Genomic DNA, 16,790 nt, shown 5'->3' with positions numbered 1-16,790 from the left:
ACACAGGCAGGAGCGGCAGGAGGGGACCCCAAGCGAGAGGGGACAGGAGGAAGGCAGCCTGCATTGTAGGAACTGCTGACAATGTGTGGAGACCAGCGTGTGCGGCCGAGCCCACAGAGACGGGCTGCCGGAGCCCCAAGAATGTGAGACAGTCCACGGGGTGGGGGGCTGGTGTGGGAAGGGGAAAGAGCGGGAGAAATCACCCCGAGGAAATCCAGGGCTTTCGAGCGGCCCCAGTTGCCTTCTGACAGCCCCAGCCAAAGCGGCGTGAGGGGAAAGTCTGTCGTGAAGGACGCACGCAGGAGGGTGGACTGAAGCGGGAACCCACAAAACGGCACTGGTCTGTAAATCAGAGCGCCAGCATCTACACAGCATCTCGGTCCTCAGAGCTCAGGCCCCAACCTGCTCCTGGCCTCGTCCTAACTGCAGCCAGCAATGGCTGAGGCTGGCGGGCTCAGCAACAACCTCCACACCCTCTTCCACGGCCAGCTGCGTGGACTCTGCGCCCAGACTGAGGGATTGAGGGGCATGCCATCGTTTAGGCCCAGATAGTGTTTCCTCCACTCTCTATCACTCTTTCATGCAAATAGTCCCAGTGTGCAGTCTAAAACCGGGGGACACGTGGTCAAGGGAGGAAAGAGGGCACAGAAGAACACCCAGGTGTGACTCAGTTGTTCAGAAGGGCCATTTGGATAATCAAGATAAACAGGCTAAAGCATGGAGTGGGCAGGGTGAAAAAACGCAAATGAACTTGAGATGGAGCAATAGCAGAGAACCAGGTGGAAGTGCTGGAAAGGAAAGCAGTGAGATGAGAAACAGTTCCATCGGTGAGCTCAGGGATGGACTTGACACAGCCTAGAATCAGCGAAGGTCAGGTCAGGTCCATAGGAAGGGTCAGGGGTGAAACACAGAACATAAAGGTGCCGAAATAGGAAGCAGATGTGCACAGGACAATATCAAACAGTCCAATGTGTGTGCCTCGAGACCCTGCAAGGAGAAGAGAGGAAGAAAAGGCACCGGAGACACTTGAAGAATTGCTGGCTGGGCTTCCCTCAGATTGACAAAAGTCATCAAAACAAAGGTCTAAGAAGCTTAATAAAAGTCAAGTGGGATAAGCTCAGAGAAGACCAAATCTAGGAGAACTGTAATCAAACTGGGGAGGACCAAAGATAAAGAGAAGATCTTAACGGGATGCTGGGTGAAAGGATGCATTGCATCTTGGGGGATAATGTTAAGAATAAATACTCATTGGGAGGCCAGAAGATAATGAAAAAACATCGGTAAAGTACTAAAAGAGGAAACCTGTCAATTTCGAATTCGACCTTCTTCAAACGTGCAGGCGAAACAGAGACCCGGGCTCTGGAAGACCCGCAGTACAGAAACGCTGCCAGTGCTTCAGCTCAAGGAGCAGCGACAGCAACAGAGGCCCAGAGACGGTGAAGAGAGCCAGAAATGGTGCATTTGAAAGTAAACATAAAAGATACACACACGCGACGTATATAAAATTTGAACAGCTATTGTATATTTAAAATGAAGTGATAGATGTGTACTGTGTGCTTTGTAGCTTACGCGTCCTAACAGCAGAGTAGGTAGAGTGGGTGGCATTACACTGTTGTCACTTTTTGTTGATTTGTGAAGTTTTATAATATTGTTTGAAGCTACATTGTGACACAAAGACACATTATAACTTTTACAGTGACCGTTTAAAAAAAATAAGCAAAAATGGGTGTAACTAAAAGCCAAAATAGGAATGCTAAAAGTGGTTTACTTATCCATATGAAGGCAAGCAAGAAGGAGAAAGAGAGGGACGGAGCCCACGTGGGCTGAGTATAAAACAGTTATCAAGAAAATGGACTGAAGTCTGCCCGTGTTCACGATTACATTAAATACAAATGGACTAAGTCCTCCAGGGAGGGTGCAGAGATGTTCAGTCTTAACAGAAACAAAAACGTTTCAATGAAGTCTACTAAAGACAAGGTACATAAAATAGAAAGATATATACAAGTTGAAAGTGAAAGTAAAATATAGAGAATATTATATTAATTAACTACATTGATATTAATCAAAGCACACTTGAAAACAGTGTTATCAGTGAGAGACAATTTATAATGAGGAAACTGTCAATTAAGATAACATAGACATCTTTTTGTGAATCCAATGTTAGAGCTCCAGATACATAAAGCAAAAATATGAGAATACTAAAAAGAGAAATTTGCAAGTCCACATTCATTTTTAGAGATTTTAACTCCCTTCTCTCAATTACTGATTATACAAATAGATCAAATATCTGTAAGGATATAGAAAACTGGAACAACACCATTAAACAACTTAACCTAATTGATATTTTTAGAATGATATATCTAAACACTGCTGAATATGCATTCTTTTCAAGTACACATAGAATATTTCCCTAGATAGGTCATTTACTGAGTCATAAAATAATTCTCAATAACTTTCAAAGGATCAAAATCATACAAAGGAACATATTAAAAATACCCTGTAGATCATTTGTCCCCAGAAATATAGGGAAAAAATGTTAAACATAATGTTAGCCAATCAAATCAAACAATGTGTATAATTTTAGCCAATCAAATCACAGTGTAAAAAAAGGATAATATATCATGATCTGGGGAGATTTATTCCAGAAATGCATGGTTAGTCCATTTGAAAGTTAACCTGTATAACTCACCATATTAACAAGAAAAACAAAAACTATGTGACGTTCCTACTGGATGTGGGAAAAGCGGTTGACAACAAACGCCAACCTCCATTCCGGGTGGGAAACCTCAGCACAGGAGGCTCCCAGCACGGGAGGGGGACCGAACACTTTGCACTGAAACCTGGGATTGGACGGGGACTCCTTCTCTCTCCTCCTCTGTGCAGCACTGGCCTGGAGGTCCTGCCGGTGTGAAAAAGCAACTACAAAAACAAAAGGCACTCCGATTACGCGATCACCTTTGTAGAGAATTTGGTGGAGCCTACAAAAAAAGCTGCTAAAACTAATAAATAACAATGCAAAGTAAATATACAAAATCCAATTGCATTTCTATATGCTAGCAATAATTAGATATCGAAATCTTAAAAATATCATTTATAATAGCATCCACATTTATGAAGCATTATGGGATAAATCTATCAAAATATGTGTAAGGCTTACACTAAAAATTAAAAATTGTGGATGAGAGTGATGTAATGGAGACATATATATTGTGACCATGTGTCAGAAGAAACAATAGCATTAAAGTGGCAATCTCCCCCCAAGTGATCAATAGGTATAACACTGAAACTATCACCATAAAAGAAAAAGTGATAATTTGGACTTTGTCAAAATTACATTTTTTTCTTTTTTAATAAATACTGCTAAGAGAATGAAAAGAAGGTAACAAACTGTGGAAAAGTATTTACAAATAACACACCTGAAGTGTACTTCTCTTCACAGTTAATAAGGAACTCTTAAAACTCATGAAAAGAAAAAGCAAGCAAAGAAAAAAATTTACCAAAAGATTTGAAAAGACATCACCAACGAAGAAAAATGGGAGGGAAACAAGCTCTATCGAATGTTTGAAGCCGTGGCTCCCCAGGGGAAGGAAAGTTACAGCCGCAGTGAGGAGCTGCTCCATGGCTGTGAGAGCAGCTGAAGTGCGAAAGGCTGACCACGATGGGGGTGATCACGAGGGGAAGGCGCGGTGCCCTCCTGCACGCTGGTGGGAGTGGGAGATGGCGCGGCTGCTTCGGCAAACACTGCTGCGGTATCTTAAGAAATTAAACACACACCCACTCTGATCCCGGCATTCCACTCCTGCCCAGGATAAACGAAAGCGTTGCAGTCCACTGGAAAACGTGACCATGAATATTCATGCAGCTTCAGTAGTAATTGCCAGCGATCGGAAACAACGCAAGTGCCCACCGCAAGAGGATAACAAACTGTTTGATCTGCCCAGTGGAGTGCTGCTCAGCCCCATGGGCTGTGGGGTCCTGCGACACCATGGACGAGGCCCAAGGTCATTCTGACTTACAGACGGAAAAGGAGTAAACACTGTTAAAATTCAGTTTGTGTACATTTTGGAAAATGCAAACCAGTGTAAAGTGACAGCAAATCAGGGGTCACCCGAGGACTCAGGGTGTGGGTGTTGGGGGGTGTACTGAGGAAGCCACAGGGGTGACAGAGGTGACAGGTATGCTCAGAGTCTTGACCTTGGTGATGGCCTCACCGATGCACAGCTCTGTCAAAACAAGTGTGTGCTGTTCACTGTATGGCAATTATACTTTAATGAAGATGAAAAAGAAAAAATGAGCAGTCAGTACAAATGTGTAAAAGTTTTCAACACATACTTTATTTAAAAATATACAAATGGCCAAAATGGCATCAAAGATGCTAAACGTCCTTGTCTGTCAGGGAAAAGCAGTGGGGAACCATGAAGAGCCACCACTACTGTGTGTCCACCAGACTGGCTGAACTTTTCTAAAAAATCCATAATGCCAGCTCCTGGTGACAGTGTGGATGGATGGCACCCTTCAGCCTGCTGGGACGTAACTGGTACAGCTTCTCTGGGGTTTCTCTGTGGTAGTGTATTCATCTGTCTGGGGATGTGGTGCTTCTGCTCTGGGAGGTCCACCTGGAGGAAGGACACATGGTCACAAGGAACCCTACGTGTGACATTCACGGCAGCCTGACTGACTCCCTGTGGCCCCAGACAGGAAACACCCGGAGGTCCACCAGCAAGCCCACTATCTCCTGTCTCTTGCCCTGAAGACTTGCTGCCATAATACACCGAGTTTGGGGACCCAGGGTTCCCTCTGGCCCTCAGCTCAGCTGTGCCACAGGGAACAGCACATGCGAAGATGCAGAGCTAGGAGGACCGTGGCCATGCCGGCCACACCCACAAGGTTCCTTTGATGAAAAATCTGCCTGCTCATGCTTGTTTCTGCTGAACCCTGGCAGGCAGCCGAGTTCCAGTGGCAGAGCTGTTCTCTGAGTCCACATTCTGCCCGCCACACCCAGTCAGTTGTGCCTGAGTGTAGGGAGGGATTGACGGGTGACTGTGAATGTCATCCCCGATTCCCTGCCAAAGAAAACCCGCCTGCAGAGGGCCCGGCTCCACCTAAGAAAGCTGGGGTGCTAACCAGCTCAGAACTGGGCTCGATGAGAGAGCAGCCCCTCACAGCCCCACGCTCATCAGTGTCCCCAGCAGGCCAGCCCAAAAGCCTAAGGTGACGGACAGCGTGGTCACATGCCCTCCCTGTCCCAGCCCAGCTGCTTCCCTCCCAGCTGCGTTTCCTGGGTGCCACCCGGGGTGGGAGTGCAGTCACAGAGGAGGGTGGCCCGCTTGCTGGTGCCGAAGACGGCTGTGGGGACGCAGGGTAAGGAACAGCGGTTCTTTGTGGGAACCCATGCGCTCGTCCAGTTTTCTTCAGAGTCAAATTCTGTGCAGGCAGAAGACACTCTATTTTGTCTGATTCAGCTTCCCATGTCACTGCGTGGGGGGAGCTGCCTGGGTCCTTGCCAACACTTGTTCACGTCTCCCAGTTGGAGTCGTCATGGCTGGTTGGGTGGGCAGAGAAAAACGCCACAGCCTCATTCCCTAAAGTTTCACTGCGCTTTCTGTCAAGTCCTAGTTTTCTGGGAGGAGACAGTCCCTCGCCACCGTCTGTCAGTCATCTCATTTTACAGAGCAAGAGACGGAGGCCGAGAGACGGCGTGAAATGTTCGAGGCAAACACTCGACTGGTGGTCCAGCTGACATCGGAACCTGGAAATTCTTGCTCAGCTGCTTCGTGTTGGTTTTTAAGCCCAAACCAAGGTCACCAAGTTCCCTCCTTCAAACTCGGGGAGCAGGAGTTGTGTCATTTCCCCCACAGGCGGCAGGCGAGCCCGGGGTTTCTGACGCAGGGGCTGCCTCCAGCTCTGCTCCTTACTCTCGGGTCTTCTCGTCTCCACGTCTAAAGTGGGGGTCGCGTGTCCACACCACAGGGTTGTCTTCAGGGCCAACGAGGGTGGGAGCACGGAAACCTGCAGTGCAGCCTGGCCCAGTGGCCACATGCGTGTCTGCACTGTTCCCGCTCCCCGAGGCACCCCGACGGGGGATGCAGCTCTCTGCTCCGGCGTTCCCTCGGCTGGCCGGCCGGGAATGAGGCTGCAGGTATAGCTTCTGGAAAGGGCAGGGTGCAAACCGGGACGAGCGTAAGGAGGAAGGGAGTGCAGGGTGGGCGGCGAGGAGAAACAGCTGTTCCCTCATGTCGTGAGTTGTCTCCTTCGAGTCATTCTGAGCAAGCGTAAGGCAGTGTCCCGCACTAACATTGCCCCTCATGTGACTGTCAACCTTCTGCAAAAATTCATTGATCCAGTAGTTGAGATCTGAACACCTCTTCGCCCTCATAGGTTTGGTGAACTCTGTCAGAAACAGTGGGCAGACTTTTCCCCCTAACTGAAGGCTCTGTATCTCAGCTGCAAAGATAGTGCCACTGTCCCGGCCAAAGATAGACCGGTGCGAGGCTCCTCTAAATGCAGACATTCCTTTTGTCCTGGTGACAGCGCCGTCAGGAAGATTGACACCTCCAATCTTCCTCCCCTGCACGTGGGCGGGCCACTTAGAGTCTGAACACTATTAAGCACTGACAACCTTTTCACTGTGTAGAGCAGGAGAGATGGAAGTGGGTGGAAGGGGAGAGAGAGAGTCAGAGAGAGAGAAAGAGAAAACAAATTGCCAGCATTGCCCTCTGTGCCCGAGCACAGGAAGGCAGAGTGAAGTCACCTCGACCCTGCATTAATGAGCTGGAGGTGGGGGGTTTCCGAGCTCCCCCACGCTGCCCAAACCTCGCTGTGTCCGGCGGCACCACGGGGCCGTCTCATTAGGGAGCCCATGGATGGCCGCAGAGCCGTGTGCGATGTCAGGCCAGCAGCAAGTGCGTCTTGATCAGCGTGCTTGTCAACGCTGCCTTCAGGCTATGAGACAAACTGGAGGAAATGCTTGTTACATGGCCAAACGATGGCCCAGTTTGGGTTTCCTAATTTGTTTTGGCTCCCTGGAGCGAGAGAATATCTGGTGAGTGTGAGACCAGTGTCTCACCCACTCAGTGTTTGCTGGCAGCTGGGCTCCCAGGGCCTCCAGACCTTCCTGGCGGTCCGAACTCATCACTCCGCCATCTGGGGCAGGTGTGGGCGGATTTCCGGGAGAGGCAGCAGGCTGGCTTTCGCTCTGGGACCCTGGCCTGGGTGGAGCTGGAGAAGGGGCTCCGCTTCAACAAACACTCACTGTTGGGGAGGCGAGGGACGCCATGCGGGTTGCAGCTCCAGGGTGTGTGTCATCTGGCTGCAGGAAGCGGCCCCGATGTCCCCCAGCTGAACATAATCACTTCCTTCCAATCTCCACGTCCCTGAACTTCTTCTCTAATAATACGCTTCCAATTATGGTTCCTCACGCCTGTGACACAGCTTGCATTTCAGTCTGCAAGCTGTGTGAAAACAGGCCCTCGTTTGCGTCATTCTTGCCCCATAGAGTGTAGTCCAGAGCTTACCACACAGCAGCAGTAGTGCTGGCAATGCTGACGGTGGTGATGATGGTGGTGATGGTGATGATGGTGGTGATGGTGGTGATGACAGTGGTGGAGAGGAAGATGGTGATGTTGGTGGTGATGATGGTGGTGGTGGTGGTGGTGGTGATGGTGGTGATGAACACCACCTCTGAGCTGTGTGCCATACCAGGCACTTTTAGCTATACTCACCCCAATCCTCACAACTGCTTTAAAAGAAAAAAAACACAAATTATTTTCCAGGTTTCACAGGTGGTCATAGTGGAGCTCAAAGAGGTGAGACAGCTTGCCCCCAGGTGTGCAGGTTTCACGGAGCTGTGCTGACAGGCCTGTCCCCACACAAGCCTCCTGTGCCCTTGCTGACGGACACTCCCTAACCCGCTGACCCCTGGGGCCAGGGGGTGAGTGGGTTCTCTCCTCGCACGGACTCACCACGGGGTGCAGAGTGTACCTGGGCAATTCCACTTCTCTGTGGACCCCGGAGGCTCTGGTAGCTGTTCTCAGAGGCTCTCACACGCATGGGTGGACGGCGGCACAGTGCCCAGACTCGGTTTCTCTGACAGACGGTCAGAAGCAGTAACGTGCCAGAAGTGGCCATACCACGTGCTGGCAACTGGCCAATTGCCATGCTTTTGGGTTGCTAATTTCCATATTTGGACAACTACAGTCTTAAAAATTATTCACCATTGCCTTAGAAACCTGACATCATAGGTTCGTTGAATTGAGGCTTTAAACCATTTTTAAAATAGAAGGTTTGAGAATGAGTCACAGAATTTTAAACTCAGAGCTGAATGTGGAATAAAAGTATGCACAGTTGGACGGCTTGTCCTCAATGGGGCCACGGACTTCCTGCTGCTTCAGAGACAATTATGAGCAGGTGAAGTAAAAAACAGCAACAGCAGCAGCGGCCATCAGCACTTCTGAGATTATCGCCCCCACTTTACAGACGGCTTAGACGTTCAACAGGTCCCCAAAGCAAAGGTCATGATGACGCACACAGTGTTGGCAGTGGGATTCAAGCCCAGGCAGCCCTGCCCTCAACGCGCTCTGTGTGCCGGTCTTCGAGCTCGAGCCATGCGGGAGGAAGCAGCAAGGAGGACGCTTTGCTCACCGCTCATCTTCCCGCTCCCAGGCCTCTTGCTCCTGGGGGGGGCATCCTCTCCCCAAGGAGGCCGTAAGCTCCCCAAGGACACCACTGGGCCGGCCGGGGTTTGCAGAGCACCTGCCCTGACTGGCGAGAGCTGGGTGTTCTGTGGCCCCACAGCCTCCGTTGTTTGCACTACCCACCGAAACGCTCTTTTCCCTCTTCACCCTAACATGGTTCGGAGCACAGACACCCCAAGTAGACTATCTGTCCCTGGCTGCTGTGCAGATCGCATCCTGCTGTGCTTTGTCGTGTGCTGCATCTGGCCTGGCCCGCCCTCGATCGGGAGCTCTCCAGTCAGCTCCAAGTCGAAGGGGCGGGTTGGCTGCACTTCTAGCGAAGCAAGGAGAGGTGCCTGTGGGCGAGTTAACAAGGGGTTTGGGCGTGGATCCCATCCCCCAGCACGGTGGCCTGGGCGGGTGTTCAGAGACAGCCGTTCTGAAGAGGCATTCAGGCTAAGCGGAAGACTGACGCTCACACTCAATTTGTGGGAATCACTGGAGTGGAAGTTTGTTGAGGAGCATTTTATCTCTCTCTCCTGTGGCTCTTTTCTAAAGGAAAAGCATTCATTTCAGTGAGTACTTAGACAAAATTAAACAATTTGGATGGCAGCTGAAATCTCGTCATTTTAGAAATAAAACAATCTGAATGTCCAGCCTTCTCCTTTGGCAGAAGAAAATGGAGTCTCAAAAGGTGAAGCGATTTGCCCACATTCCAGCGTGAGGATGGAAACTGGAACCCACCCCGGCCCCAGCTGCCTCATTTCCGGCTTGCGACACCAAAAGCTGTGCCGGGAGCTGGACCCGAGGCAGACCCGGAAGTCGGAACCACTCGCCTCAGACCCAGTGAGAGCTGCACCTCTCCACTAGACCCCCAAGCACGGCCCCATTGATCGGTGTGGAAGCGCAGGAGTCACCTTCCCGAGAGTCTCAGAGCTGGCAGTCACTGTTTGTACCTGCAGGGTCGTCAGTGCTGTCGCCAGAGGTAGAAGAACGTGACTCCTGACGTTTTTCTAGCTGTCCCAGAGCTAAGAACACCCAGCCTGGCTTTGCCTACTGGCAAAACACAGTGTGATGAGATCAGTCCTCCTGGGGACCTTTGTGAAGTGAGTGAGGCGAAGGTGTGGGTGGAGGCTCCACGGAAGGGGCCACGTGGGTCAGGTCGTGGGTTCGCTGCCGTGTGCCATCGTTACCCCAGAGACCCTGGCGATTTCCCTGGGGCAGAAGCCTGCTGCTAAGGGAAGAGATTATGGAAGTGATTTAAGTAATCAGTCAAACCACCTTCTGCCCGCGAGGGGGGTTACGATAAAAAGGACGACTGAGTGGCCAGTGCAGCCGAGGAGGTGGAGAAGGCGGGGCCCACACACTCCGCTGGAGCAGCCACGCTGCCGACCAGTGGGCAGGTCCCTGCCGACTTACACGCAGGGTCACCACACTGCCCAGCAGTGCACACCCCCAGGTGTGTGCCGCCAAGAATGGAAAACACCTGCCCACGTGAAAGTGTGTCCACGAATGTCCACAGCACTGCTGCTCATTTTGGCCCCAAAGTGGACACAGCCCAAATGTCCAACAGCTGACGAATAAATAGGCAAAATGCACTATGTCCTTCACCCGGGTTATTTTTCTGCTACGAAGAGGAATGCAGCCCCGACACGTGGCATGACACACCTGGAGAACCGTGCTGTGCGAGAGAAGCTGACACCCAGGGCCACCTCTCGCAGGATGCCGTTTCCGTGAAGCGCCCCGCAAACCCCAGGGGCAGAGAGTAAACGGGCTGCTGCCAGGACTGCGGGCCGGTGGGGAGGAACAGGGAGCGGGCGCAGGGTTTCTGTCCGGGGTGATCACAATGTTCTGGAATCAGCATAATGGTGGGATGGTGCGTGGTGTGTGCACCTCTGTGGCTGCCCTGGTAAAACAACCAAGTCGGGTGAGTTTCATGGTGTGTGAACTGATCTCAGTGAAGCTGCTGTTTAAAACCAGTGCACCACTGCCTGTAGCCTAGGCATCCGGTCTGTGGTTGTGCCCATTCTGGGTGTGCATTTCAGGCCTTGAAAATCCAGACCGCATGTCATTCTAGCCTGTGGCTGGTGACAGAGACTCACCCGCTGCTGTTTTGTCCCCCGCCCCTGCAGGGCGAGGACCCCCTGGCTGACAGTGCGCTGACCTTCATGGACCAAACGTCTGCTCTGACCTATGCCCCTGCCTTCCGGGAGGGGCACCCCATGGGCCACCCACTGCAGACCCTCAGCAGGCCCCAGCCTGACGACCTCAGCCCTAAGGGGGACAGAAGAGTGGACAAGCGGAATGTCCTTGGGCAGCTGATGTTCTACTTGGCTTACAGACCCCCCTCACCCACCAAGAAGGGCCCCCTCACGCCATACGACCTAATGCGCATGCCTTGGAGAGAACCCCAGAAACGGCTTTCGCCCCCAGAAGACCCCAATGATGCCCCAGGCCCAGATGATGGTAAGCCAACCTCCCCACCCGCTCTGGTGTTTTTGTTGTTGACTCTGTCCGTTTTTCTAGCACCTTCCCAGCACGGGTCCCCCACTGCATCTGGGAACAGGGAGTGTGCAAGAAGGGATACCTTCAAGCTACGTGCTTCCCTGTGCAGTGGGGGAGGGAAGGCAGTCATGTCCACGCCAGGCACCAGGCAAGTTCACCTGCTGGTACTGCGGGGAGGGGTGGATTGCCCCCTGGTGGACGGTGGTCACAGGTCAGTCACATGGTGTTCTGGAAGGTGGGTGATGAATGCTTTAGGTTCTCCACCGGCATCGACTTTGTCACACACCCCGTCACAGCTGTGCACACACTCACCCAGTCCCACATTTGTGCCGATCTGCTTTGTCCCCAAAAGCACGCGGTGTGTGACAGATGCCTCCCAGCACATACTACATGGACCGCGTGGCCTTGCAGGTGGCTGACACAGCGCTCCGGGGCTCCCAGTCCTGCTAGTGAGCTGGGCCCCGCCAGGCTTGTCTGCGGGAAAAGGGTGTTTCCTGGCCCCACTCCTCTCTAGGACACCGAAGGCTCTGAGCTTTTCACTTTCTGACGGCTTTTTCTAAGACCATTCGATTCCAAGTGAGGTTCTGATGAACTATGCCTTCTCCTTTGAAGATTCCGAAACCATAAAGCTGAGCAAGTGACAGGCTGTGGAAAACACGCCGACCGAGAACCGCATTCACGTCAGCAGTGTGCTGTGTGTGTCCGCCGCACAGCGCTGCTTTCCGGCGGGGCGGCCCTCGCCCTCGCTCTGCCCAGGCAGCCGCAGCGGCACTCCTAAGGGAGGGAAATGCAGAGCTGTGATCAGGGGGACTGTGTGAGGCCACTCCCGCAGCCCTCTCTGTCTGGGAGAAGACAGGGGCCCGAGAAAGCGGCTCAGGCCCCTCACTAGGGGCCGCCTGCACAGAAGCACGCCATGGGTGGGACTGGCATTACCGGGGGTCGCTCTCGAGGGGAGAGTTTTCCCTCTGGGGTTGGTGGAATGAAAACGGACCAGAGAAGACCAGCTTCTCCAAACTGCAGTCCAGGGTCTTCCAGAGACTCCTTCTCTCAGTCGGTTCCCTACGGCAGGCACCTGATGGCCAGTGACAGCAGACGCCAGGCCCTTTCCCACCATCCCCTGCGAAGCGCTCGCACCATTCGGTTCGGCCACCCCAGGCCCTGGCGAGGAGCGCAGGCAGAGCCGCCGCCACAGCACGACTCCCCACGAAGGCGCAGGGCACAGCAGCGCACTTCACAAAGCACGGCGAGGGAGGTGGGGTGCGGGGGCCGTGAGTTGTGGCTTCTCAGAATGGCGAGGCCCTGGAGAGTGGGCATCCCAGATGCCCAAAGGGCTGCCCACCAGAGCACGGCGAGAGCAGCCTATGGGAACTGCCAGGCGCCTCACATGACCTGTGACCTGGAGCTCAGGCTACAAGTGGAACTCCAGGGAAACCCGCCCGTGCCTGCTGCCACGTGAGTGATCATTGAGTCAGGCATGGCTTCCTGCATGAAGTAAATGTTCGCCTGGTACAAACTGCTCGTGGAAAGATACCGTCTTCCTTCACTTCGTCATTGTTCACACCTTGTCCCCTTTCTAAGCTCTGAAGGCCCACATGAAGTAGGACAGTGGCAAGAACAGAGGTCACAGCACGGGACGGCAGGGCCGGACTCAGACGCGGTGGCCCAGGTCACCGCCGCAGTGGCACGCTCCCTGCTGGAAGGTTATCCTGTCCTTTGGTGATTTGTTCACCATGGAAACCGGAATTTATAAACATTCATCTGTGGTTCTTTTTACCAGTTATCAGCGTTGTAAGTGGTTACCATGAAAACCTGAATAATTCATATAAAGAGAGAAAAACACACAATCACCCAAGATAAGTGCCATCAGCGTCGGGAGTATGTCTCTGCCCCTTGAGTCGCGTGTGGTTGTGCCTCTCGCTGCACACGGCCACTGTGAGTGCGGGGGCGGGGGGCCATCAGCTGCGTCACCCTCACCTCCCCCGCCACTTCAGTGTGTTCGCTGGGCCGGGCGCTGCTCCAAGTCGGGATCAACACGCAGCCGGGCCCAGGAGCTTGGCCACTCTCGGGCAACGGAGAGTGCCATGTCCACTGTCTGTATTTGTGTTTTAAAGGTCATGGCAAAACACACTTTAGTTTGGACCTAATTATAAGCTGAGCAGCTGCAGACCTGCGTTACCCAGGTGTGGGTGGAACTGCTGTCTGGAACTTTGCTCCCAGCGACGAGTTCCCACCGCTCCCTCTTCGGGGCCCTGTCTGCTGCTGTGCTGGCGGCTGCGGGCAGACTTCAGTGGCACCCTTGGGAGCCATCGCTGGACAGTGCCTAGTCCAGTCTGGCGTGTGCCACCAGCCCAGGGCCAGGCTGCGCCCCCGTCACCGTCCGTTTACATTCTCAGCGTGCAGACTCACGTTAACGTGACTCTCACGGAAACAGCCTTTAGAAAGCGATTTGGGCGCCAGCCCTGCCACCTGCTGAGTCACGTGATTAACACCAAAGCTAAGTGGACCCTTCTGTTCTTTGCCTCGATGTTACATGGGACAGAGGCAGAGTTGGACTGGGGCACCGTTCTGCAAGTACAAGGCAGACGGCCCACCCAAGCAGGACTCCTGTCACCCAGGTGGCAGCCCGGCACCTCTCACGTAGCTAGCAAGCGGCGCACGCCACTCAGCTGTCGAGCCCTCAGCCTCTCAGGCTGGAGGGGGAACACACTTCACTGTACTGGTGGTGTTTCCAGTGGAAACGGGACGCTGACATCTGGTTACGCCTACGTCTCCTCGGTGGAGGTCCAGATGAGGACAGAATGAAATAATAAGCTCCCTCTGAACGTATCTGAAGCGTTTGCAAACACCTGAGAGTTGGCCTCCAGAAATTAAGTGAACTCTGTGCTCTCCGAGCAAAAGGAGCGCAGTGAATTCCTTGTGATGGCAATAATGGTGGTGGTGATGGTGGCGTGTGTCTGGAAGTGGCTAAACTGTACCCTCACGTGTACCTGGCGATAAAGGCACTCAGCAGCAGAAGCTGTTGTGCGCGACCCACGCCTGCTGTGTGAGAGCAGCGCTGTAGCGCAGTGCTCTGCACACCGCTGCTTGGTCTCTAAAGCTTGTAGTGTTGGTCTGGGGACCCTTTCAAAAAACATAATTTTGTAGGTCAGGCCTGTCACGGTTGTGCTGTGAGCTGATCTCCACCCCCTGGACTTACGTATTTGATGTCCCGATATTTCAAGTAATTGCTCCGGTAGAGACACTTGGAGCGTCAAAAGCAACATGAAACATCGCCGGAAGCTGCCGGGTCTCGGAATTCTGGGGGGCCGGGGATGGAACAAAGGGCCGTTGCACTTTGATGCGTGTGGCATCTGGCTGTGCTCTGAGCTCGGTCCCTCTGCTGCCCACCGGGGTGAGCTGGACTTTGTCAAAGGATTTCCTCGTTCCTCTCCGCCTTCAGACGGCCGGCAGGGGTGCTTTGTGGTGCTCAGTGAGGCTCCCTGGGGTGAGTGGGAGGGGGTTCCCAACACATGCAAAGGTTCTCCTGGGAAGCCAGGCAGCCACCGAGAGTCTACCACTGGCGGCCTAAGGTATTTGAAAGTTATTTTTCACTAGTGATAACCTGAAAACATTCCTTTTTGGATAAGAGGAGGCAGTGTTAGGAATTGTATTTTATTATTCCATTTCGAAGGTGGATATTTCTTTTTTTTTTAAACCTAAGTTTTTTTTAAGATTTTATTTATTTATTTTTAGAGAGGGAAGGGAGGGAGAGAGACAGAGAAACATCAATGTGCAGTTGCTGGGGGTCATGGCCTGCAACCCAGGCATGTGCCCTGACTGGGAATCGAACCTGCGACACGTTGGTTCGCAGCCCACGCTCAATCCACTGAGCTACGCCAGCCAGGGGATATTTTTTATTACAGTTATTCTAAGAGGCCCACGGAAAAATGAGTCTTGTCATGTGACAACCTCCTTCCGTTCTTCCGTCCGAACTAAAGGAAGCTAAGAGGAAATAGGAGTTTGGTGACTGTAAGACATAGTGTTTCCAAGTTATTAAATGAATGCCAATTATTGTATTGGGAGAGGGGCACGATTTCTCACTAACGGTATTGATTGTTAGGTAGGTGGTGACAATCTGGGTACTTTCCGTCATTTCATTTTGTCAGCAGCCCCTTCACGTGGGGATCTTTGGCTCCCTTTCACAGACAGGACTAAGTGACGGACACAGTGGCCAGTGGTGGCTAACTCCAGAACACGGCACTTTTCTGCAGGGTGTTACCTTGTTTCTCCAGGGGACGGTGACCCTTCTTTGTTGTGGGTCTTTTGGGATTTGTGGTCCGACTTGCCTCGAGTCGCAGCCTCAGTGACCCCCACAGGTGGCCCGCCCCCTGCTCAGTGCCAGCCCCACAGCTGTCGCTCTGCTTGAGGCAGCTGCCCCTTGTGCAGGGACCCACAGGGCCCCCCACTCTGCAAGCCCCCCGTACGGTGCTCCATTCCTCAGTGCTAGTCACCTTACCAGCCCCCAACCCTGACCCCTGACCCCTCAGCTCTAGGGACCGTCCTGCTGCTGCTGCTCCTGCCCTGGTCCAGGAACTGCCCCTGCAGTGAAGCTCATGAGTGTGGGCACCCACACGCCTCCCGTGCCCAGTGCTCACGGCAGCGCTGCCTGCGTCTCGGTGCCTAGAAACTGTTTCCACGCGTGTTCTGTCCATCTCACAGCTGTGTGTCATGGGGGGCGAGCCTGTCACTTCAACGGCACCGTGTCCCTCAGTCCACACTCCAGCTGCAGCCAAAGGGCAGGAGCAGTCCCGCGGGAAGAGGGGCGCGTGGGTGCCCTTCTCTGATCATCCCCGTTTCTCCCGCCTCCGCGAGGAGCCCCCAGGACTCACCGCACTTGTCCTCTCCCTCCGGCACAGTGCGTGGATTTGTTGTTCTCCGTGTGCTTGTTTCACAACGAAGACGTGTTGCTTTTATACGCAGAGTAATCCCTCAAAACACTGCCAATCATTTAGGGAAAATGCCTAAGATGTGCCCACACCCCGAAGGAAATTGTTTCTGTTGTATTTTCATGATTATAAAAGCAATGCCCTTCATGGTCAAGTGCCTCAATGAGCAAACCACACAGGAGAACACTGACGTGGAGTCCAAGGTCACGTGGGCACGTGGCCGAGACCGCCCACCCCATGGCCCACACCGTCCTCTTCACCAGGGCCCCCGTCTTTGTCCACCCCGCAGGGAAGGGCGGAGGGGTGGGAGGTCCGTGACACGGTGGGGAGACGGGTCCCCAGGACAAGGTGACAAGGATGACGACTTGCCCACCACCTGCAAACGCAGCTTACGTTTAGGTGTCTTGTTGGAAAATGGCCCTTCTCGCCCTCGACTGGTGCTGTCTTCCTCATCTGCGCTGTCCAGGTGACAGCTGGACCTGCCTCGCAAAGGCAAAGGTGGAGCCCGAGGGAGGGAGACCACCACCTGCACTGGGCCCACACCACCCCCACCCCCGCCCTCCTGGCCCCGAGTCCCTTCAGGCCCCAAACAGTGATTTCTCTTTATCTCCTGCTTCCAGCAGAGGGCCGGGAGGGGGCTTGGCCGCTGAACCTGTCTGCACGGGTTTGGGGGGAGATGCCCTCTGAG

At 53.2% G+C, this 16,790-nt stretch overlaps 1 protein-coding gene across 2 annotated transcripts in view; it reads left to right on the top strand.

The window, feature by feature from the left end:
• PTPRN2 (protein tyrosine phosphatase receptor type N2) overlaps nt 1–16,790 on the top strand; it is a 374,930-nt gene that overhangs the window by 167,514 nt on the left and 190,626 nt on the right. For both annotated transcript variants that reach the window (XM_045837782.1, XM_045837783.1), the window contains exon 6: nt 10,805–11,138. In XM_045837782.1, coding sequence (XP_045693738.1) covers nt 10,805–11,138 — 334 coding nt within the window. The remainder of the gene's footprint in view (nt 1–10,804; nt 11,139–16,790) is intronic.

The sequence above is a fragment of the Phyllostomus hastatus genome, unplaced genomic scaffold (assembly GCF_019186645.2).
Source record: "Phyllostomus hastatus isolate PE091 unplaced genomic scaffold, TTU_PhHast_1.1 phas_contig_244, whole genome shotgun sequence".
Lineage (NCBI taxonomy): Eukaryota > Metazoa > Chordata > Mammalia > Chiroptera > Phyllostomidae > Phyllostomus > Phyllostomus hastatus.
This window is presented reverse-complemented; position numbering and strand designations above follow the sequence as displayed.